The sequence below is a fragment of the Cardiocondyla obscurior genome, linkage group LG09 (genome assembly GCF_019399895.1).
Source record: "Cardiocondyla obscurior isolate alpha-2009 linkage group LG09, Cobs3.1, whole genome shotgun sequence".
Classification (NCBI taxonomy): domain Eukaryota; kingdom Metazoa; phylum Arthropoda; class Insecta; order Hymenoptera; family Formicidae; genus Cardiocondyla; species Cardiocondyla obscurior.
In genome coordinates, this window is record NC_091872.1 from 6999026 (window position 1) to 7019216 (window position 20191).

At 34.3% G+C, this 20191-nt stretch overlaps 2 protein-coding genes across 2 annotated transcripts in view; both read left to right on the forward strand.

The window, feature by feature from the left end:
• Phlpp (PH domain leucine-rich repeat protein phosphatase) overlaps positions 1 to 7854 on the forward strand; it is a 67924-nt gene extending 60070 nt beyond the window's left edge. Inside the window, exons 18-20 of the mRNA XM_070661293.1 lie at positions 444 to 747; positions 892 to 2252; positions 7814 to 7854. The gene's annotated coding sequence lies outside the window, so the exon portion shown is untranslated. The remainder of the gene's footprint in view (positions 1 to 443; positions 748 to 891; positions 2253 to 7813) is intronic.
• On the forward strand, positions 7830 to 19009 carry LOC139105282 (glycerophosphocholine phosphodiesterase GPCPD1). Its single transcript, XM_070661294.1, has 14 exons — positions 7830 to 7931; positions 8150 to 8349; positions 8505 to 8674; positions 8809 to 8987; positions 9169 to 9306; positions 9385 to 9495; positions 11175 to 11328; positions 11407 to 11560; positions 11712 to 11937; positions 12645 to 12722; positions 13686 to 13841; positions 13906 to 14333; positions 14459 to 14600; positions 14851 to 19009. Exons 1-14 carry the CDS (start codon positions 7893 to 7895, stop codon positions 15115 to 15117), a joined length of 2442 nt encoding a protein of 813 aa, XP_070517395.1. The 5' UTR covers positions 7830 to 7892; the 3' UTR covers positions 15118 to 19009.
• The last annotated feature ends 1182 nt before the right edge of the window (positions 19010 to 20191 follow it).

Here is a 20191-nt window from a genome sequence, read left to right on the forward strand (position 1 = left end):
ATGTAGCAAAACTGTACCTGAAGGTGGACCAAATAAATCATGCAGCGACCCATTGTTGTCAGAGCAAATAAACTATACATTGCAAATGGTGGAGCATCCATTTAACGAAAACATTTGACATTTTTTGTATGCATTTGAAATTTCACGTTTAAAATTGCAAATATTTATAACACGCTGTAAATGTTTAAAATTGATATATACATTTTTGGAAGGCGAAATATTATCTCTTGACTTATTTATTTGTTTATTTTGTTTAAGCACAATTTATTTGTTCAACCGCATACGAATAATCGAAACCGTTAAATATTTTTATTTATCACATTCCAAAAAATGGCCAAAAACCTAAAATTATTGTTGAAATAATTTGTTTATTATGTTAATATTGAGATTTAAGGTTTTGTAATTATATTATATTATGTAATTGTTTATATCCCTTATTTTAGAAAGAGAAAGGTGTGAAATGAGAAGAATCCTATGAACAGATGTGTGATAAAACCGCCTGAACCTATCAATTCTAAAATACATGCTATTATTCGTTACATTCTACTCAAACTTCCTGTCCATCGATGTGGCCACACGATCAAATAATCGCTTCCTTCCGTGACTCGATTGTGATGGATGAATTCAACAGACGGCAATACTCGAGATACGTCAGCGTTCGGCTCAACGATTATATTTTTCGCTGGCCTTGGGAGACGTTATCTTTAATTGCAGCAGGCTATTATATTGATACCGAATTATGTGAAGGTAAAAAAGAAAAAAAGAAAAGAAAAGTCTTGAAAGACTAAAATTTTTTCTTTTCTTGTACGAGTTTTGAAAAATACTTATAATAAGTAAATTTAGAATTCTCTTTGTATTTACTTAGTTGATATGATTTTTTTTCTATTTTAGTTGAACCTGCTAAAAAATCTAATCTTTATCGACGTCTTAAATATGCGTGTGGATGGAGTACAGTTCGAAGTTGCACATGAAGGAGAATAATCTTACTGATTCAGCACATGCTTTTCTTTCGGCGAGTCCACCGAGAGCACGATAAGCAGTTTCCTTATCGAATTGTGAAATTTATGCGCTACTATCGAAATGCCAACTTACGCCAAATCACTAAATTAACTATATCCGCTAACCAGTTAATTACTAAGGAATTATTTCGCCAATTAACGGCTAACGAAAAAGAATGAATCAGATAATCATACGGGATCGGCAAAAGTGACTCATGTGTTGCGTCTCGCTTAATATTTTTGTAACAAACTGCCAGATAGCGACTATAATTTCTCAGAGACACGGATGTAAATGACGTAACGGGGCAACACAGCAGAAATTGACGCAACCTGCTATCGGCACTTATCGCAGAATGCGCAAGGCGAAGATAAAGCACTTCGTGGTTGAATTTTTTCCTATGATATACCGAACGAAGCATAAAACATGCAGCGACAAATAAGCATATCGTCGAATCGGCTACGAAACCGCAGCGAAGTTTATCGGAACGATTGGAACGAGCCAGCTCTCACCGAAAAGAAACGTCCTAGATGGGTCGAGGTCACGTAACGAAAAAAAGAACGTGATTATTTTTAAACGGCCGCGTGATATTTTAACGACGACACGGCGATGCAATCAGCGGACACCACCTGACACCCGGATACCGGGGACGGGGCATCAAATTTTTCGCTTAGCCAGAGACATCGATATATCGACGTCCACCGTCAACTGCGAACGCGATGTATTTTCGTACCAACGAAATTTTCCCAGTCCCCAGTCACCCATGGCTCACCTGCGCGACACCGTTATTACGAGCGACCCTGCAGGGAGGCTCGATTTATTCCCGTAGATATAGATCGCGGATACGGTCGCCAACGTCACGGCGAATTAGTCAAGGAGGCGAGAGGCGAGGAGAAGCGGAGCGACGAGCGGAGTTCGTATGAAACGGTCGAGGATTGAAAGCTAGTAGCAGTCGAGCGTTCGCGATCGCCGGCACGTTGTACGTTCGAAGCAATCGGTTATTTTTTCCCTTTTTTTTTTCTCTGCGCTTGTTCAGGATTTTAATTTGGTAGATTGCGACCGAGAGACAAACTCGTTGAACTCGTTTCGGAAAGAGAAAGAAAGAAAAAAAAAAAAAATAATAATAATAAAGTAAAAGCCATAGTTACGTCAAACATCGATGCCGATCGAAGAGATGATCAATTGCAGTATCGTCCGGGGCGGAATGCAGCTTACCGGAAGTTAGCACGTGGACCGCTTTCCTGCAGGTAGAATCCGTAAGCAGCATCTAGAAACGCAAAATATTTTATTTTAATCATGAATTATATTATACGGACTGTTAAAAAAATACATATAAATTACATGGTTCTTTTTTTTTTCAAGAACTTAATAATAAAATTTTTATAACTATTTGTGTAATAATATTTATGGAATTTTTACAATGTAATCTTACATTATTTTAGTCGGTAATTTATATGTATTTTTTCTTATATCGCACTACAAGTCAGTGGTGCAGAAACATTGACGCAAACTTGCAACATAGTTCGAACAAAACGTTACAACAGTAGTTTGAAAATATTGTGAAAGTAATATTCTCGCGTACGTGTTTTGCGACAATATTTTGCAACGTTTCAACAATCTTAATGATAAGTTTTAAAACAACGTCCTTGTAGTTTTGCTACACCGTGCAGAACCAACGCAAAAAGAGAAAAAAAAAGTGTTTGGATGCCCCAACCAAAATTGATTATAATTTTTTTAATTTCCTAAAATATTAATCGTCACACGTAAAAATCTGCAGCAACGCAAATCAAAAGTCTAGATTCTAATCCCGTCGTTGGGAATTTGATTAATTAAGTGCAAAATACTATATGCAAAAAAAAAAATAAGATAAATTACATAAAATCCTCAATGTATATAAAAGAAAGCAATTAAGAGAATTTACCTGGCGTATCTTTTCTCGTGTTTTATTGTACGTGAAAATTATAAAATCGAAAAAGAAAAAGACACGTAAAATTGTCGGTCAACGAAGCTTAATGGCATAGGTGCGTTTTATACCGAGAGTGATGTTCGATGTGCTATAAATACGAGTGCAGACAAACTTTTCGCGGTGGACTTCGACCTGTCACGAGAAAATAGCTCGCAGCTGATCAGTTGTAAACAATTTTCCCAACTATGCATCATCTGACTAGCGCGATAACGGCGTATTTTCTCTACGGTATTATTCATTTAATATTCCGTTGTATCATCTAGAATGCAATATCTCGTTGCGATCTTATTTGCGGAATGCTTTCGATTAAAACAATCGTGGTAAACTCTTCGCGTTATGCAAAAGTCGACACCGCGATGTCATTTACTCGGACGTTACGTATCACGCATGTGGTATTCCACACTTATTAAGGCTTGGTTCAGTGTATTCATTAAACTATGTTATTTACATTGCAAATATAGTTTGAAGAATGAGGAGTCCGCGACGATTACGACTGTTAATTGTTCTGTTGCCATTATTGTTACATACGTGTAAAAGTTTTTTTATTATTATTTTTTTTTTTTTTAAGATAGAATAAAGTATAATTTAAATGAAAGTTATTATGGCATTTATATTAATTTATTCCGCATTCTTAGCAAATTGTGGAAAATTATACCTTATACTTAATGATAGAGACAATTTGCTTGTCTTCTTTTTCTTTTTTATTTATTCATTTTGTAATTCTAGAACTTGAATCAGTGTAGAGATTATGACTGAAATTGAATTGGAATTTAACTAATCAGAATAGAGAGCCAATATCTGGTTTAGTAAACTTTGCTTTGACTCATCAAATTTCAATCTAATTTCAATTCTAATCTCTAGTCTGATACGAGCTTAAGAATGAAAAAACAATGCGAGATAAACCGAGAATAAAATTAATTTACGCGAATAAATGTAAATATTTAAAAGATCGTATACATATAATAAAAAATTTAAAATGCGTGGGCGCTTACGTCCAATCTAAATGTAGGATGTAAATATCGATTGTAATACGACACACAAGTCAAACTAGATGTACAAAATATTGACAAGAGAATCGATCTGTTATGCGTTTGCAATTTTCGATATTAAATACATCCATATTCATCCGTAGTATACATATAACAAATTATATATACAAATATCCGCTTTAAAATCGTATACAACATAAAACAAATATGTTAATATAATCTTGTAGCCGCCAATCCTAAAACTTAACTCGCGAAAATCAATTCAACGGTTACAACTTCTAACCAAATATATTGTTAATATTATTAAATCTGTATTAATATTGTAATGTACTCCAAAGCGGAGAAATTGTTTCAAAATTCTTGATTAGAAATTTCTGTGTTACAATGAGTTTCAAGAAACTGTTAAATTAATATGTCGTTATTTTCTTACAATAATAGGCTGTATATTTAAAAATGATAAGGATAAATAGGAAGGAAAACTATGTTTTTTAAAATATTTCTGAAGCTTTGAAAAATGCAGTCAAAAACCACGTACGACCGATACGAAATGAGAGGGTATAACATTACACGTTTCATCTTGTATAGCGAATCGTTGTGCACGCCGATCACGTTTCATTGCTCAAACGCAATTCCCCTCTGCCACTTAATGCGTATATACGCTTTTTGTAACGAATGCTTTCCTGTCGAACGTTAACATTAACATTCCTATCAAACGGACAGATTGCAATCTCAAGGAAAATGTTCTGCCGCGATGCAGGAATTCTGGATAGGTCAACAGCCGCGTAGCGATTTAAAAGACTCAAATAAGTCGTTAAAATAATAAAATTAATAATAAAATCTTTCTTCCGACGCTTTCATTTTTCTGGTAAATTTATCAGCCAAATAATTATATGTTGATTTTTATCTTCAACTCTAAATAGATAAAGATAAACTCGGATTTATTTGATAAGTCAATTTATCAGAAGCTGATACAATCGCCTCTTATTGTTAGTCTTTGAAAAAACATATCCGTTGAAACTGAAGAGATTACATTTACTCTCTTCCTTTCGTTTATTCTTTTCATTCCTTATCTGGATGTATCAATGTACTATCATAAAAGCTTTCTACTTTTATTAGAAATATCTTCACATGGACAATTCTGAATTGAATTTAATATATTTAACCGTTTTACGTATTGCTATTTAGGTCATAGACATTTTTTAAATATTACAAATTTACCTTTGCTTAATTTATAATTTAATAGGTATTATAACGCGAAACTGAGATTCCTACATAGTTACAATTTATCTTTAACTTGATTTTTCCTGTATATTAAGCAGAGTATTAATAATTCTGATATTTGAGACTCTCATAATGTATATATAATATGTGCATACCTGATGAGCAATGAGTCGGCTTTCAAGTTTCAGCTGCATGAATTTTTTATTTAACTTCAACTTCGTGGATCACATCCTTGATAAGATAATCTAAAATTTTCATAAAAGAAAAATTTAATAATACACTTCTATCTGCGTTAATAAAATATTACGACTGTATTCAATTATGGACATATATTCTTTATCGCTGACTGAGTTAATCGGAATTTAGTCTGACTCATATTACGCGACCTTTACGTATAAAAACGATCTCATCGTGTTACATTTCTGAATAAAACTGCATTTTTTTTTATTCTATATTTGCTCACGTTTTTATATAGGCGGCAGGGTCATTGATATCCCGACACGTTTGAGTATATGCATACGCTGCATTTCTTACGAATACTCTATAATCGTTCAAGCTTTATGTGAATGTTAATTTCGTTATAATTAACATATATATTGGCTAATAATTACCTAAGCCCACGCAGATTCCAATCCGAACTTTCGAATCTTTCGATAGAAGCTGATGGAAGCCAAGATTTTTCGTGAGGCGACGACTAACGACCCAAAATCCCGCGGCATCGTTCAATTGTCACCAGATAGGGAATTTTCGCTGGCGCGTAATGCAGCAACTCCACCTGCCGCACCGCAAATTTTCTAATGGCGGAGCGCTTGCAGCGCCCTTCTACGCTAATTGAGCGTCCGTGACAGTTATTGTAACTATTGCAAGTTGTTGTTTGGTCAGCGTGCGACAGAGTGTCGAACGTGCCGAATCGTCGTCCGCCATCGTTGTGCACGTCCATGCCAGCTCGTCGTGCGTGCGGTTCGTCGTATTTCCTACATAACGAGGTCCACGGTCGCGTTACGATTATGTCGAGCGTCCCGAAGCATCCGGAACGACTGCTGCGGGCGTCCGTTAAATAACGCGAGTCGTCGCGACGGGACAAGCGACGGCACGGCCGACACGCCGAGACGAGCGTCGAGAACAGGAGTTCTCCGAAGAAACGGGATCACCACCGTGTCCGGAGCTCTTTCGCGCTGTAAGTAACGTTCGTTTCATTTACATAAATCACGTTTCCTCCCACGAGCAGCCGAGTCGTCGCGAATGCCTCGAAAATCCTTCCGAACAAAGCTCAAAGAGAAAGGAAGTCGTTGGAACAGCTCTTCTCCTTCTAGTTCTCGCAGCTTTACGGACTTTCATTTCTTGTTGCAAGGTACACTTTGTCATATGGTATCGTAGCCAAGCCAAAATATTTCGTTAGGCTTCTCCTTCGTCAATAGATTCTAAAAAAAAAAAAAAACTTAATCTGTAGCGTTCTGTCTTAAGCCTCTGGGTAACGACAAATAACACGGCGCAGCTTTCTCGAAGCACCGTTTTCGAAGAGCATTCCCTGCAAACACGTGTTTTCCCTGGAAGGAAGTAAAAAAAGAAGAGCTGTTGTTTCGGGAAGAAGAAAGTAAAGCACGCAGAGACGATGATTCCCCTGAATCGTTAAATCGTCGCGCTTCCACAGAGAAAGTCGCTCGCGAGTTCAATTATCGTTTTTTTGTTCATGCTGCGTCGAGAACGTCGGTCTGCGCGAATCGTTGTGAATTGCAACGGGATGACTGTCATATCGCAGAAATGTTTCACAAGGCAGCCACGTCACGGGAGGGAAAAAAAAGGCTTTTTAGATAAACTTCTTGTAGCTTTCATCTCATCGGTTTTTTTTTCTCCCCTGGCTTTCAATTAAATTTACATATTCTTTTTATTTTAATTGTAAATAATGTAAGATAATACGAAAAGAAAAATTTATATGAAATTGTTTATCACGAATGAGACAAAAATTTTTTCCTATTTACACCAAAAATTAAGTAGTTTTTACTTTTCTGATGAAATAATCTATAGCATTGTATACATATAAGGCCCATTAAGTAGCTCACATTTGATCTGCAGAGAAAGAGAGAAGAACAAAGCAAATTGTGATATGACTATACAAGACTTTCTTTTCAAAGTGATAATGTAAAACCTACTGAATTTTACTTATAAGAAATTAATTTTTCTGATAAAACAATCTTTATTTTTTTTAATACACAATTTTTATCTTTTTTTTTTATTTTAATTAATTCAGATATGATGCCACATCCTTGTGATATAAATAATATAATAATGTTATGTTATCTTATTATAGTATTGTTGGCATTAATTAAATTAAAACATATATTATTCTTTTTATCATTTTTTGCCATCTTTTTTTTTATTGTACAGAACTAATTAAGCGACTTGTAAATGAAAAAGGTTACAAATATTTGAATTAAACATTGTGACTAATGTTACATCTGAACAAATATGTTGATAATTAAGAAAAAGAAAAGTACAAAATAAACTTTAAAAAAAATAATCTGTACAAAACAAAGTAATCAAACCATATTTGTAATGTATGTTTTCAAGTACAAAGAGTTTCAGGAACATTATTTCAAAGTAAGATGTAGCAATATTTATTCAATGAATGCATTTTTTTCAGGTAGAAGAAGTGAAAAGACAATTTACAAACACTTCGTGAATTTATTATTATCGAAGTGGCGGCCGTAGAAAGTTCCGACATGAGGGGGTCTAAAAGAGACTGGATTTTTAGGGTTCAGGTAATTTCTTTTACTTTAAAATTTTTTTAATACAGAATGTCCCAGATCAAACAAAAAGACCTATTGAGAGTAGGTAGGTCTTTTAAAGATCTATCTATCTTCAATGAATTCTTTGTTTAATCTGAAACATCCGATATTTTTCCAGTTTAAATATTTTCAGTAATTTTAATGTTAAAAAGAAATTTTATTCCTATTTTAAATTTGCTTTAAACTTTAAGGTGCCCAACTTGGAAAAAAATGAAGTAGTTTATGTGGTTGGAAATTTACCTGAATTGGGTGCTTGGAACCACAACCAGGCTGTGCTGATGTCACAAGAACATAGAAGTCATAGAGAGTCTCCTATACTATTAGATAGCAACAGCAGCGGGGATTTCTATAGCGAGGATGGAGACAATGCAGCTGATGGCATATTTGAAGAGTAAGTAAAATAAACTTTCTATTTTAATTTATATATTTTATCTTGAATGCTATTAATAATTTTAAAAGCAAACGAATTTATTGAGTAATTTGGAAATAAAGAAAGAAATATATTGGAAATAATTTTTATTTTAAATACTTGTAAATATATTTCAGAGAGGAAAAAATATTCTCGCAAAATGTGGCTCTTCCTATTGATACGAATGTCGAGTACCGATATTTTATAGCTGTCGTCTGCCAATCAAACGGCACTAAAAATTCGGCCAAAACTTTGATCATTCGAAGATGGGAGACTCATATGACACCAAGAGGAATCAGGAAAAATAGTATGTACTTATTGAGTGAAATATCTTCGTAATTACAAATTATGATAGGTGCTATAAATAGAATAATCAGCTTAAATAATATGCAACACTCTTAAAAAATATATTTTAAATTATGTTTATAATTAATTTCACAGTATTAAGCAATTTTGACAATGACATATTGCCGGACCCTGATAAATTTGGCTATCATAATAATTACTGCAAGATTGAACGAGGTTGGCTGACGGATGAAACTGTGATACAATTTAAAGTTTTTAATAATCCTATTAAGCTATGGAAGAATCGGCTGCAAAACAAAAAAGTTTATATTAAGGTGACATTATTACTTTATTTTACTTTCATGTAATACTTAATAAAAATTTATATTTTAATTTTACAAAAGAAAATTAATGTAGGATCTACTTGTAAAGTTATATACACGATTAAGATATTACGCTTAGCTTTTTCACAAAAATTCTTTTTAGAAAATTACTAAATTTTTATGTATGTTACAGATGACACCCGTAAATCTAGTTAGACATAATTCTTTAGAACTGCAACAGTTTGGAGGAGATTGTATAGACGATAGTCTTTCTATGGATACGCAAGATATTGTTGATCAACCCGCCTTTACCAGTATTACAGAAATTGCTGTAAGTATTAATTTCAAATATTTTTTTTACGTTAGGATTATAAATAAAATCGGAAAATATGTGTGAATATATTTTTAGGTGATGAATGACGAAGAGGCTAGATTCACGTTCCAGAAGCAATTCGGCCGCCCTTACAATGAGGACGAATTTTTAATCTTCAATGTTGCCGTTCGATATCCCGAAACAATCGTAAGTTTCCACGTGGATAGTCTCATCACAAGGCATCATACTATATACACTTATGTGAAAAGCTGGAATTTATTGCTTGCATTGCTTGCAGTTTTGATATTGATGAATACACTTTAATATAGCGACTTTTTTTATTTTCAACTATATTAGTCTGTAAATTTATACGTCTACCGTTCATCCGTTTCTCCAATACTCTTACAACATATTTCGATTTTACAACAAATTAAAAAATATACCGACGTTCCCCTTATTCGATCTTTCGTGTCAAGTTATTTACGTGCGTTTAAACTTTTATAAGAATTAGTACGCGACATAACAAACAAACAAAAAAATTGTTGGCATGGCAGAGCAATAAGTTACCGGTTAGTGATGTGATTCACAAAATGAGTTGAGCACACTAAGAGTACGCATTGACCATACCATGTGAGTTTTCAGTAGACCACGAGTAGGCCGGCCACGTCTCCTCGCGCAACTTGTTCAAATTACTTGGTAAACGATAATTAAACTTGTTCAGCAGCTATCTCCCTACTCGGAAATGCCAGCAGCGACGTGATCGCGTGGTCCGGTCCCGAGGAACACGAAGACGACCTGTTCAACTTGTACAAAAGCAAGACCTCCGATGCAATTGATGATGCTAACATGCAATCTGATGTATCGATGCTAAGCATCGTCTACCACTTTACATCTGTGTCACATGACATCACACAGAGATATGATGGTTTTGATTGTCGTTCACCTAACCAGACCCATCCTTCGGTTGGTCTCTCGTAAATCGTACTATTCCGTGTCATTTTGTTTTCTGGCAAAATTATAGAAATTAATTGATTAACAGCAACGTTGCGATTTACTTGAGTTTGAGACAAACTCAGAGATAAATTCTTTTTATTTCGTTGCGTTTTGTTTCTGTTTAAGTCCGTTATGTTCTCGATTTACGCGAGTCGCAGCCCTCCATAAACTCCTAAAAATGTTGCGATATCAACGCTGTCACATCTCATATCCATCTGTGTGCGTCGAAAATGGTGAGATTCCCATCACTCCTATATCCTTTTAGTACTATTAATATTTTCTAGCTCTGACCGACTTCTTCTGTACCGTACGTGTCAGCTGTGCGGCCAATGCCAGAATCTATGCCGTCAGAATCTTCTGAATCCGAATTGCAAACGTTGCTGACTCGCTCTTTTTTAATCTCTTTATTTCCATTTCGCTCTGTCTCGAAATTTAACATTGAATGATCTCGGCAGGTGTTGCGGAATACGCGTCACCAGGCAGTATACAACGTTTAGCAATTACTGATCTGAATCATTACTAGTTTACCAGAAATTTGTTGCTCTTGCCTACCAACGATTCAAAATTTCTACCGGAAGCTTCGGGCAACTTAGTTTACGTAATAGGATGTATGCTGAAGAAATATATTCGCGAGCTAACAATATATTTTATTGCTAAATTTCGAAACAAATTAAATCGTCTATTGTGGCAAAGAAACAAAACAAAATTTTTACTTTAAAACCAAGAAAATCGAATTATTTCTCTTATTTGCTTGTTTTTAATCATAGAACGTGATTAATATTGAAGCAAGCACGAAAAATGGATGAGCTAAAGTTGTATTGAAAGAAACATATTGGTGTTGTTTAAAGTGTTAGGGTCTTTTCGATGAAGCATTAAATAGACTGTTTTTTCAGGGGTACTTAGTGGACTACTACGTGTACAGCTCAAGATGTTTCCCAGGAGAACCACCAAATCACATTGGTTTCAGCTACATCTTGCCATGCTCTTTACAACCTAGCGTTGGACTTCTGACGGTACCAATTACTAGTACAAAGCATAGGCCCATTGGTGAGTAAAAAAATATTTGAAAGTGATAAATAGCGTTAAAAATAAATAATTAATTAAAAATAAATTGTTAAATTACAGGACAATTGACGGTAGAATACGTTATCATAAAACCAATACCAGATCATCCATGGGACATGAGTATCTCGTACGCGAAGCATTGGGAGCAACGTTGGTCAGGCTTAGATGTAGGACACAGAGGACTCGGTACATCTTTTAAATTTGAAACAAAGAAGTAAGTATTTCAACATTTTTTGTTCGACACTTCTAAGCAATATTCAATTTTAAACAAGAATAATTCAAAAGACGTTTTTAATTTACAATCTTACGATAAAAGTCTTTTTTGAGATATATTATATTCCAATTGGGTAATAAAATCTTTGCAGCTGTGCTAACGTGCGCGAAAACACGGTCGCATCTTTAAAAACCGCATCACATCACGGCGCAGATATGGTCGAGTTCGATGTGCAGTTATCGAAGGATCTGATACCTGTAATCTACCACGATTTTTACGTATCCATCTCGATGAAGCGTAAGAAACAAATAGAAGCTATGGATATGCTGGAAATACCAGTCAAGGATCTCACTTTAGAGCAGCTTCATTTTCTCAAGGTATTAATTACGTGACTTCTAACGTTTCCTATGTCATGCATTTTCATTTCTTGCATTTTGAACATATCTGTACATTTATTTCTTACATTTAAAATGTAATGTAACAAGTTGTTACTAATAACATATAACAATTTTGTTTATAACTGATACGATTGAGATTTATATGTCGATGCAGCCAGTTATAATCTTGAATGAAAATATGTGCATACATATGTTTTATATCATTTTTATAATACGAATTAATGTTATAGAAAATAACTGTGTTTAGAAATTAATACTGTGCTTTTTTTTGGGACATACGATTAATTAAGCCAATAGAAGAACATATTTATAAAAGTAATTTCTCATCGTTTACAAGAAAATAACGAGCTACAGCAGGTATATAAAAAGTATGCTAAACAAAAATGAGTAATAATTGAATTATACTGTACTTTGAAGACAATTTTTTTTTTTTTTTTTTTTTTTTTTAACTATTGATCTTCTACTAGCTTAATTGACAAATGCATTCGTTATAGTTGATAACATTAGTTGAATGACGATGTTCGGGAATGCGTATAAGTGTTCGCTTTTTGTGTCTCTTGTATCTTAATAAGGGAAAGTAGATTACTACGCAGGAGTATGTCATACGTAAATATTCATCAGCTCACGCACCAACATTATAAAGTGACATGCTCTTTCGTACTTGTCTGTTTTTTAATATTTAACAGGATTATTGTTATCCGAGGGACTCGTTGGGTAAGGTGCTCTATTACGTTGATAAAGCCGAACAGGGGGTTAACAGACTGGTGAGCTTACATATCGCTTGTGCCGGCTAGCTCGTCGCTCAAAATGTACAACCAATATATTCATCCAACTTGCATGCTTTTTTTGAAAGCTAACAAGTGACTAAATCCATCAATATCTTAAAGATTGTTGCTAATACAAAATACAATATTCGTTTTTAATATGCAATATTGCGCTTTTAGAAGCTAAAGTTGAATGTTTATCTAAAACTTTATTATTCTTTTCTTTCTCTTTTTCTAAATGTGGATCTCGATAAAACTCGCCAGCAGTTTAGAACTAAAAATGATTTTCAGTTGACATTTTTTTACAAAAGCTATAAATTTTTAGTAACAAAGTATTTTTATAAACAGATTAATACTGAGCGCTGCAATTAACTTGACATTTTCAAAGATTTATTATTTTATTGTCTATTGTCTATTATTAGTCTAAAAAATAAGATACATTCGATGAGCATTCAATCTGATAACTTATAACAAGTAAAATTGGTCCAATAAAATCATTCATGCATTCATGCAAACACAAAATTTGGCTAAAGTAACTAGGTTCATAAAATTGCTTCTATTTTAAACATTCTATATATTTATAATAAAATTATTAATCACCAGTTTCACCCCCTACGATCATGTATATGCTCACATCTAGAAGTGTAAAGCTCACACCTAAGAAAGGATATAATATAAATTCTTTTTTTTTTTTTTTTTTTTTTTTTTAATTATTAGTTATTTTTCTACAATTCAATCTTTTAAAATATTTCTGTCACATCTTGTACAATTTCGTCGATCACAGCATGCGACAAATATATCACAAACAGCACGAAATTACAAGATGTATTTGCATTAAGCCAATACGATTGTTTGGTCTCGCTTTAAACGTTCGTTATGTCGACGAAAATATGATATATACCTTGTCGATTTTATGGATATCACGTATGTGGGTATATTTTATTAGCGAGATCTTTTTTTCAGGTTTATCACGTGGCTGAAGGCCGGGAGAAGAATCCTAGATTCTTTGATGAGGATTTGGAGGACCATCAGCCCTTCCCTACACTACAAACTGTGCTGCAGGAACTTGAACAACACGTCGGATGTAATATCGAAATCAAATGGACCATGCAACTGAAGGTAAGAATGAGTAACAAAAATAAAAAATAACAAAATATCATTAAATTGATTTTTCTGTTACTAGGACGGTACTTTCGAACTCAATCATCCCTTCGATCTCAACATGTATCTAGATATTATTTTAAAAGTGGTATTAGAATACGGGGGTGACCGAAAGATTGTATTTTCCTCTTTCAATCCGGATATCTGTGCGATGATTCGTCTCAAGCAAAACAAATATCCAGTAGTATTTTTAACGCAAGGCATTACATCAAAGTATCCCACATATCACGATCCGAGGTGTCAGACGATACCGATGGCCATGAGACACGCATTAGCCGCGGATATCCTAGGAATTAACGTCCATACCGAAGACATTCTTCGGGATCCGTCTCAAGTTAAATTAGTCAAAGACGTAGGATTGATTATCTTTTGCTGGGGCGATGATAACAACGATAAGGATACTATTCAATATCTGAAGAAACTCGGTTTGCACGCGGTCATATACGATAAGTAAGTAGCGAAAACAAATTCGGTTCCATAATTAATAATTTAATCACATTAGAGACGTTGAGAAAATTGTGCTTGAAAAATCTTCGTTTAGATAAATTTTTATACACTATTAATATTATTTTTAGAATTGATGAATACAACGTGAAAGAAGTGAAGGAGAGTATATTCTTAGTGGACGCCAGGGAAAGTCAGAAAGAACTGATAGCTTTGGCACAGTGCAGTCAAACACCGCAGACACAAATTTCTACACCTCTCAATACAGAAAAGGTATTTATCTAGAAATAAATATTAATATACACGCGAAAAAACAACTAAAATACACATTACATATATGTTTTTATTTTATATTTAAATTTAATAAATTAAATGTAAAATTTGTATTTGCAAGAAATTTTATTTCTTTTAAAAAATAATTTTTTTATTTTATATATAATATACGTACTTAAATATATCGGAATATATAATACACGTTATATTTTAGAGAGAAAACGTTGAAATGTTGAATAATGTTGAATAGGATTACTACTTAAATCCGTCGACAACGACGTCGTTTTTGAAGAACAATATTGGCAATGACAGCATGTATTCCGTACCAAATATGAAATTGCCTGCTAGCTGCGAAGAAAGCATAGAGATTAACGAGATGACCAAGGATTTCAGTGCCTGTGCGAACACTTTCGGTCATTCAGTAAAAACAAACGGCATCTCTAGTGTAACGTGTGGACAGTCAACTCCTCTACCTGAATTTTATGGAGAAGACGAAGCGGCAAAAGATTGCCTTTGATGCTTTTCCTTCAAGAAACCTTTCTTTTCGTGGTTCTGATGACCAAGTATCGCAAAGAGGGATTCAACGCCACACGACGACAGGGAGATAACTTTTTTTGTAATTTATAATACGCTATAGTTGATAGGCTGAAATATTACCGAGGATTCATCTCTATTTCTGATATATCTAAGATGCTCTTCTAGTAGATTGTCAGATGACATACAGGTCGTATATAAATAACATGAAATTAACACGATCAATGTTGTTCTGAGATTTACCAATAGACGTATTATCTGCATTCAACATTTAGCAGTAAGTATGACTATATGATATTGACAGCCTATCACGTGTTCTGCACTTTAAAAAGCAATCAAACTAGCCATGTTTAATGATAGTGAAACATATAGATTTTAATAAAATCTATCGGCAAATCATAAAATAACATTGATTGTTGCTTTAAGATATCGATATAATATGTAATGTGCAAAGAAAAGTTTTTCGATTTATTCTTTTTATATTTTTCTAATCGATTTGTTTGCTGTTGCTACTTTTTTTTTTCCTTTTTTTTTCTTTTTTTGCCTTTCAGCATTGTAAGTGTGTCGGAAAAGTGTACAGCCGGATACTTGTGAAGAAACGTAAAAAATTTTATTTCTTAATGAGAATGAGAGTTTTGTGTTATTAAATAATTCTAATTATATATTTATACTTCTTTAAACTTTATTTGTCAATAATTTTTTATTTGATTGTTAAAGATCTAAAAATTTATTATTTTAAGCTTTAAAAAATGCTAGACACATATAAAGATTTAAGTGTTTACGTTGTGTTCGTGTTAAAATATTAAATGTTATATATTAAAAAATTTAGATACTCGAAAATTTAAGAATTTATAGATCCACGTGGTCGCTTATTTAACAATTGAACGATATAAATACCAAAAATATAGAAATATAGGATTTTGAAAACATAATTTGACTTATATAAAATAATTTGTTATATAATTATTATATTAATTATGTATATTTTTATAAAAAGAAAATGAAAGCGGATTATCTAATCCGTTAGAAAGAGATACCGGCACATTACTATTTCCACACACTTAACGTGCGCCTCACAGTTAATTTTAACGAGGATTTTAATGTGTTAATAAAACCTGTGCAGGTTTTAAAAACAATTTTAACTCTCGTAAATTCACTCTGAAATTAGTGCAAGAGTTATGTTTTTAGTACAAATGTCTTCAGGTATATATCTTTATTTATAATTGAAAAGAAGACAATTTTCTCCTCATACATATATATATATATACATATATATTATCTCTCTTTGTCTTTTTCTCTCTCTTTCGCTGTCGATTTGAATGTTACAATATGCGAACGAGAAAAAGAAACATAGAAAAAGAGGAAGAAGACAAAGAAAAAGAGTGTTGCTCATTATTGGGAGAGCAAACTAATGCCATTAGTTTATACGACTTTTTATGAGCTGTCGAGCATAAAATCGCGCCGAATGTGAGAGCGAGTGATCGCGTCGCACCTCGAATTGCCTTCTCGACAGCTGTATCTCAAGTTTTAATAAAACCGAAGCGTAAACTACTTTTCGTAGTCATCTAGAACACATTTCATGTTCATTTATTTATGTCATACGACGCGACAATTTGCACGATCAAGGGAAAAATAGTATTAAAAAATTAAGAAATGCAACGTACCGTACATGCAACCACGTTTTTATTCTCTTTTCATTGTGTATTTCATTACATTTTTAACACTTTGAACACTGATATGTCAGTGCGTAGTTTTACTCATTCTGAGTAATCTTTACAACAGCGCTACGAATAATTTCCAGTTTTTTCGTGGTGTGCGATAGACAGATGTCCGGTGTTCGAAGGCTGACTGACTCGCCTGGGAGCCTCAAAAGTGTTTTTTTCGACAAGCAGAGCCTCAGGCCACGCAGTCGGTCTCTCGCCAATTGTAAACGCACCAAGTGCAAGCGGAGGGCGAAGACCGAAAAATATTACTTATTAATAGTCGCTTTTAGCAGCCTCTCGAACGTCATATGTTTCTTCGAGAGAAAACAATAGCGTGAACCCTTCAACCGATAGCGTCGTTCATCCGTAGTTTAGTGGCACGAGTGAACCGAACTCGTCGCACCGTCCACTTTGTCTTTTGATATCACGAGATAAATTTTTCTTTTTATCGATGACATTCGTATAAAAACAAAACCAACGCTTTGCGCTCGGAATGCACAATACTTTTTGTCACAAGCAAAACATACAGATTTATTTAAGAAATTTATCTGTCGGCGCCGTCTAAAAGAATTGTCATCTTGAGTTTATTTCATATTAATTTATCATTGAAGAAACGGAGACAAATAAAAATAAAATAAAATTACGGGATTATTCGACAAACTTGAGTAGTAAGATTGGATTGTTGATTGCGTGTAATTAAAGAAAATAGATTAACTGAGGGACTTAGATAAGACAAATACAGTAACTTTGCGTCAATTGTTCTCGCGATTAACGGACGGGGTACGGGTCCTTAAGATATCTACATATTAGAAATAACGATTATTATTGTTACTATATATTACTATTATAAGCGTAATGATACTGTATTAGCGTTGACTTATAGTGCGTTAGGGTATTGTTATAATAATTTAATAATAATCCGTTGTTCAAAGTTACATACCGCAATAGTGTAGCGCGATTATATAGTGTCAAAACGAGATTCACCCAATTACATTAAATCTGGGGTCGGCGCTTCGCAGCGTAAAGAGTTGATCTACCGGCTGAAGGGTTAAAGAGCGTTCAGATACAGCGAGCGTCTTTTTAGAATTTTTCACGGTGAGAGGTAGCATACGTACCGCGTTGTAACAGTAAAAATAAAACTTTAACAGGTTAACTGAGCGATTGTATCAATCGTCGAGATTCTGGCAATGTATAGTACATTCGTTGAAGGGATACGAAACGAGTACACGATTTATAAGTTACTACGATATCACGCTACTGCACTATGCAGAGAATGATGCTACGTGTTCTCTTTCACATTTTTTTTTTTTTATTTTTTATTTTTAGTCGCCTTGTCGCGGAGGCCGAGCGTTCTTTTGAACCTCTTGTATTTGTCATAAGCAGCGACTATAAATCGCAAGTCTCTAGGGCAAGCTTCAAGATAACGCAGGTAAACGCCGACAAACTAGAAGGCTGACAATGCGGAACGCTAATTAAATCGGAAGAACACGAATCTTTCTTTTGTCAACAATAATTATTTTTTTATAGAATCGGCGAGTACTATATTAATAATTAGTAAGCGTTAGTGGTAAAGGGATATCAGGAAAAACTTGGAGCTTAAGTATATTGAAAATCGAGGATGTTCCGAGACGACGATGTAAATCCGCGATTTTACATTTGTTATTAAGATGAATATCGCAAGATCGTTTTTAGAGAAAATTTGTACGCATTTGTTAAATCCCGCGCTAGTTTATAAACGCCTTCACAAAACCTTGTGGTGTTGGCTTCGCTTTTTTCCGACTTAATACATTTCTTATAAACGTAGATTGTTATTCAGAAATGCGGAAAGAATCAAAAGGTGAATATTAGAATACTCGAGTGTAAATTTTTCTCATTTCTATTGTATATTGTTAACACATCAGTATGTCTGTATATTAGAAACGAGTAATAGTTTCTCCTCGTTTAAGTTCTAAGCAATTCCATCAGTTAGTTGGCAAAGCTTTACAAGTTTTACACCACTCGACGTGCCCCGGTCTCTAAAACCATTTTAACAGATAAACTCCGAGTATAGATAAGAGTTCTAACGATTGTCTATCTCTACTTCTATTTTGTTTACGTTATGCGACACAACGATCGAGAAGGATTGAAGTAATTTATTCTTGCCGAGATAATAAAACATTTGTATTGTCAAAACGCTTGTCTTCGTCAATGATTGTGAATATCGTCAATCCTCAAACTTTTTCCTGTTCTATGCTACATACAAACATTTTATTAAAAAAAAAAAAAAAAAATTCTGGAGTTACGTAAATGAATATCAATTATTGAAGTACATATTGTTAACAATTTTTATAAATGTACATTTATTTTATACTTATTATAATTTTTAAGTTCATTATATTTTATTACTTTATATTATAAATGTCAATTATTTCTAAAATAATTTTCAATTATTAAAATATTTAAAAATAAAGAATATAGACTCGGACGAAAAATATCCTGCATTCGACTCCGATTTACGTTTTTAATATCGGAAATTCAACGTCCAATGATTATTTTTACGTAGTTTGTTTTTATATTTACCTAAAAGTTGCTCCGCCGATGCATGATGCCCTTTCCGGGTCTGCTCTTCCTCTCAGGATGTCTGCGGGATGTCGGGTTGGTTCTTCTTCAATAGTAGATTATTATCTGAAACAGAAAAATTGCAGTTAATATTCTGTTCTGTTCTAGCGTGCACTTATAGCCGTTTTTATAGATAGGACACGAAAATAGTCAATTTATAGAAAAATTGTCTATTTCCCGCTCTTTCTCCCTTCCATATGTTTCCCCTTCCCTTCTTTCCCTCCGGGTTCTCCGTCGAAAGATGGCCCGCGACTCCGTTCCGTTGACGAGGGTGTGAACGCTTTTTTCAGAAAAAGTCCAGCTCTGGTGGCTCCGGTGGAGAAAAAGGGATCCGCGACTTCTCTGAGTTTCTTCGCAGTTAACAAGCTTCTATAAAAAGCTGATTATGCTGCATTCGTCGGCGTCGTCGTCGTCGTCGTCGTGATAGGTACGGAAAGTTCACGGGCACGTGTGTGCGTGTGTGACGTGCACCCACAGCATGGCCGCGCGCGCGAGTGTGTGTGAGTGCACGTCGCTTACTTATTCGTGCTTATTTGCAAATTGATGAGGAGCCTTGCGTTCTCGTGCGACGCTGCTTTCAGCTGCTTTGCCGCGGAGGTCTGTCCTTCGGTACTCCGCGCGACTTGTGCCACTCCGCGCTCCGCTCGCGACATACGTGCGTGTGTTTGTACATGATCGTGCGCTCGAGAGATTGTTGATCGAGCGTTCCCTTCAAGTCCTTCGATTGGGAATATTCTGCCCCGCAGTGCACAGTAT

Coding starts and splice junctions, on each gene's coding strand:
- LOC139105282 (XM_070661294.1), top strand. CDS start 7,893: ATGAGGGGGTCTAAAAGAGACTGGATTTTTAGGGTTCAG. Junction 9,496..11,174: donor TTCGATATCCCGAAACAATC/GTAAGTTTCCAC, acceptor CTGTTTTTTCAG/GGGTACTTAGTGGACTACTA. Junction 12,723..13,685: donor AACAGGGGGTTAACAGACTG/GTGAGCTTACAT, acceptor TCTTTTTTTCAG/GTTTATCACGTGGCTGAAGG.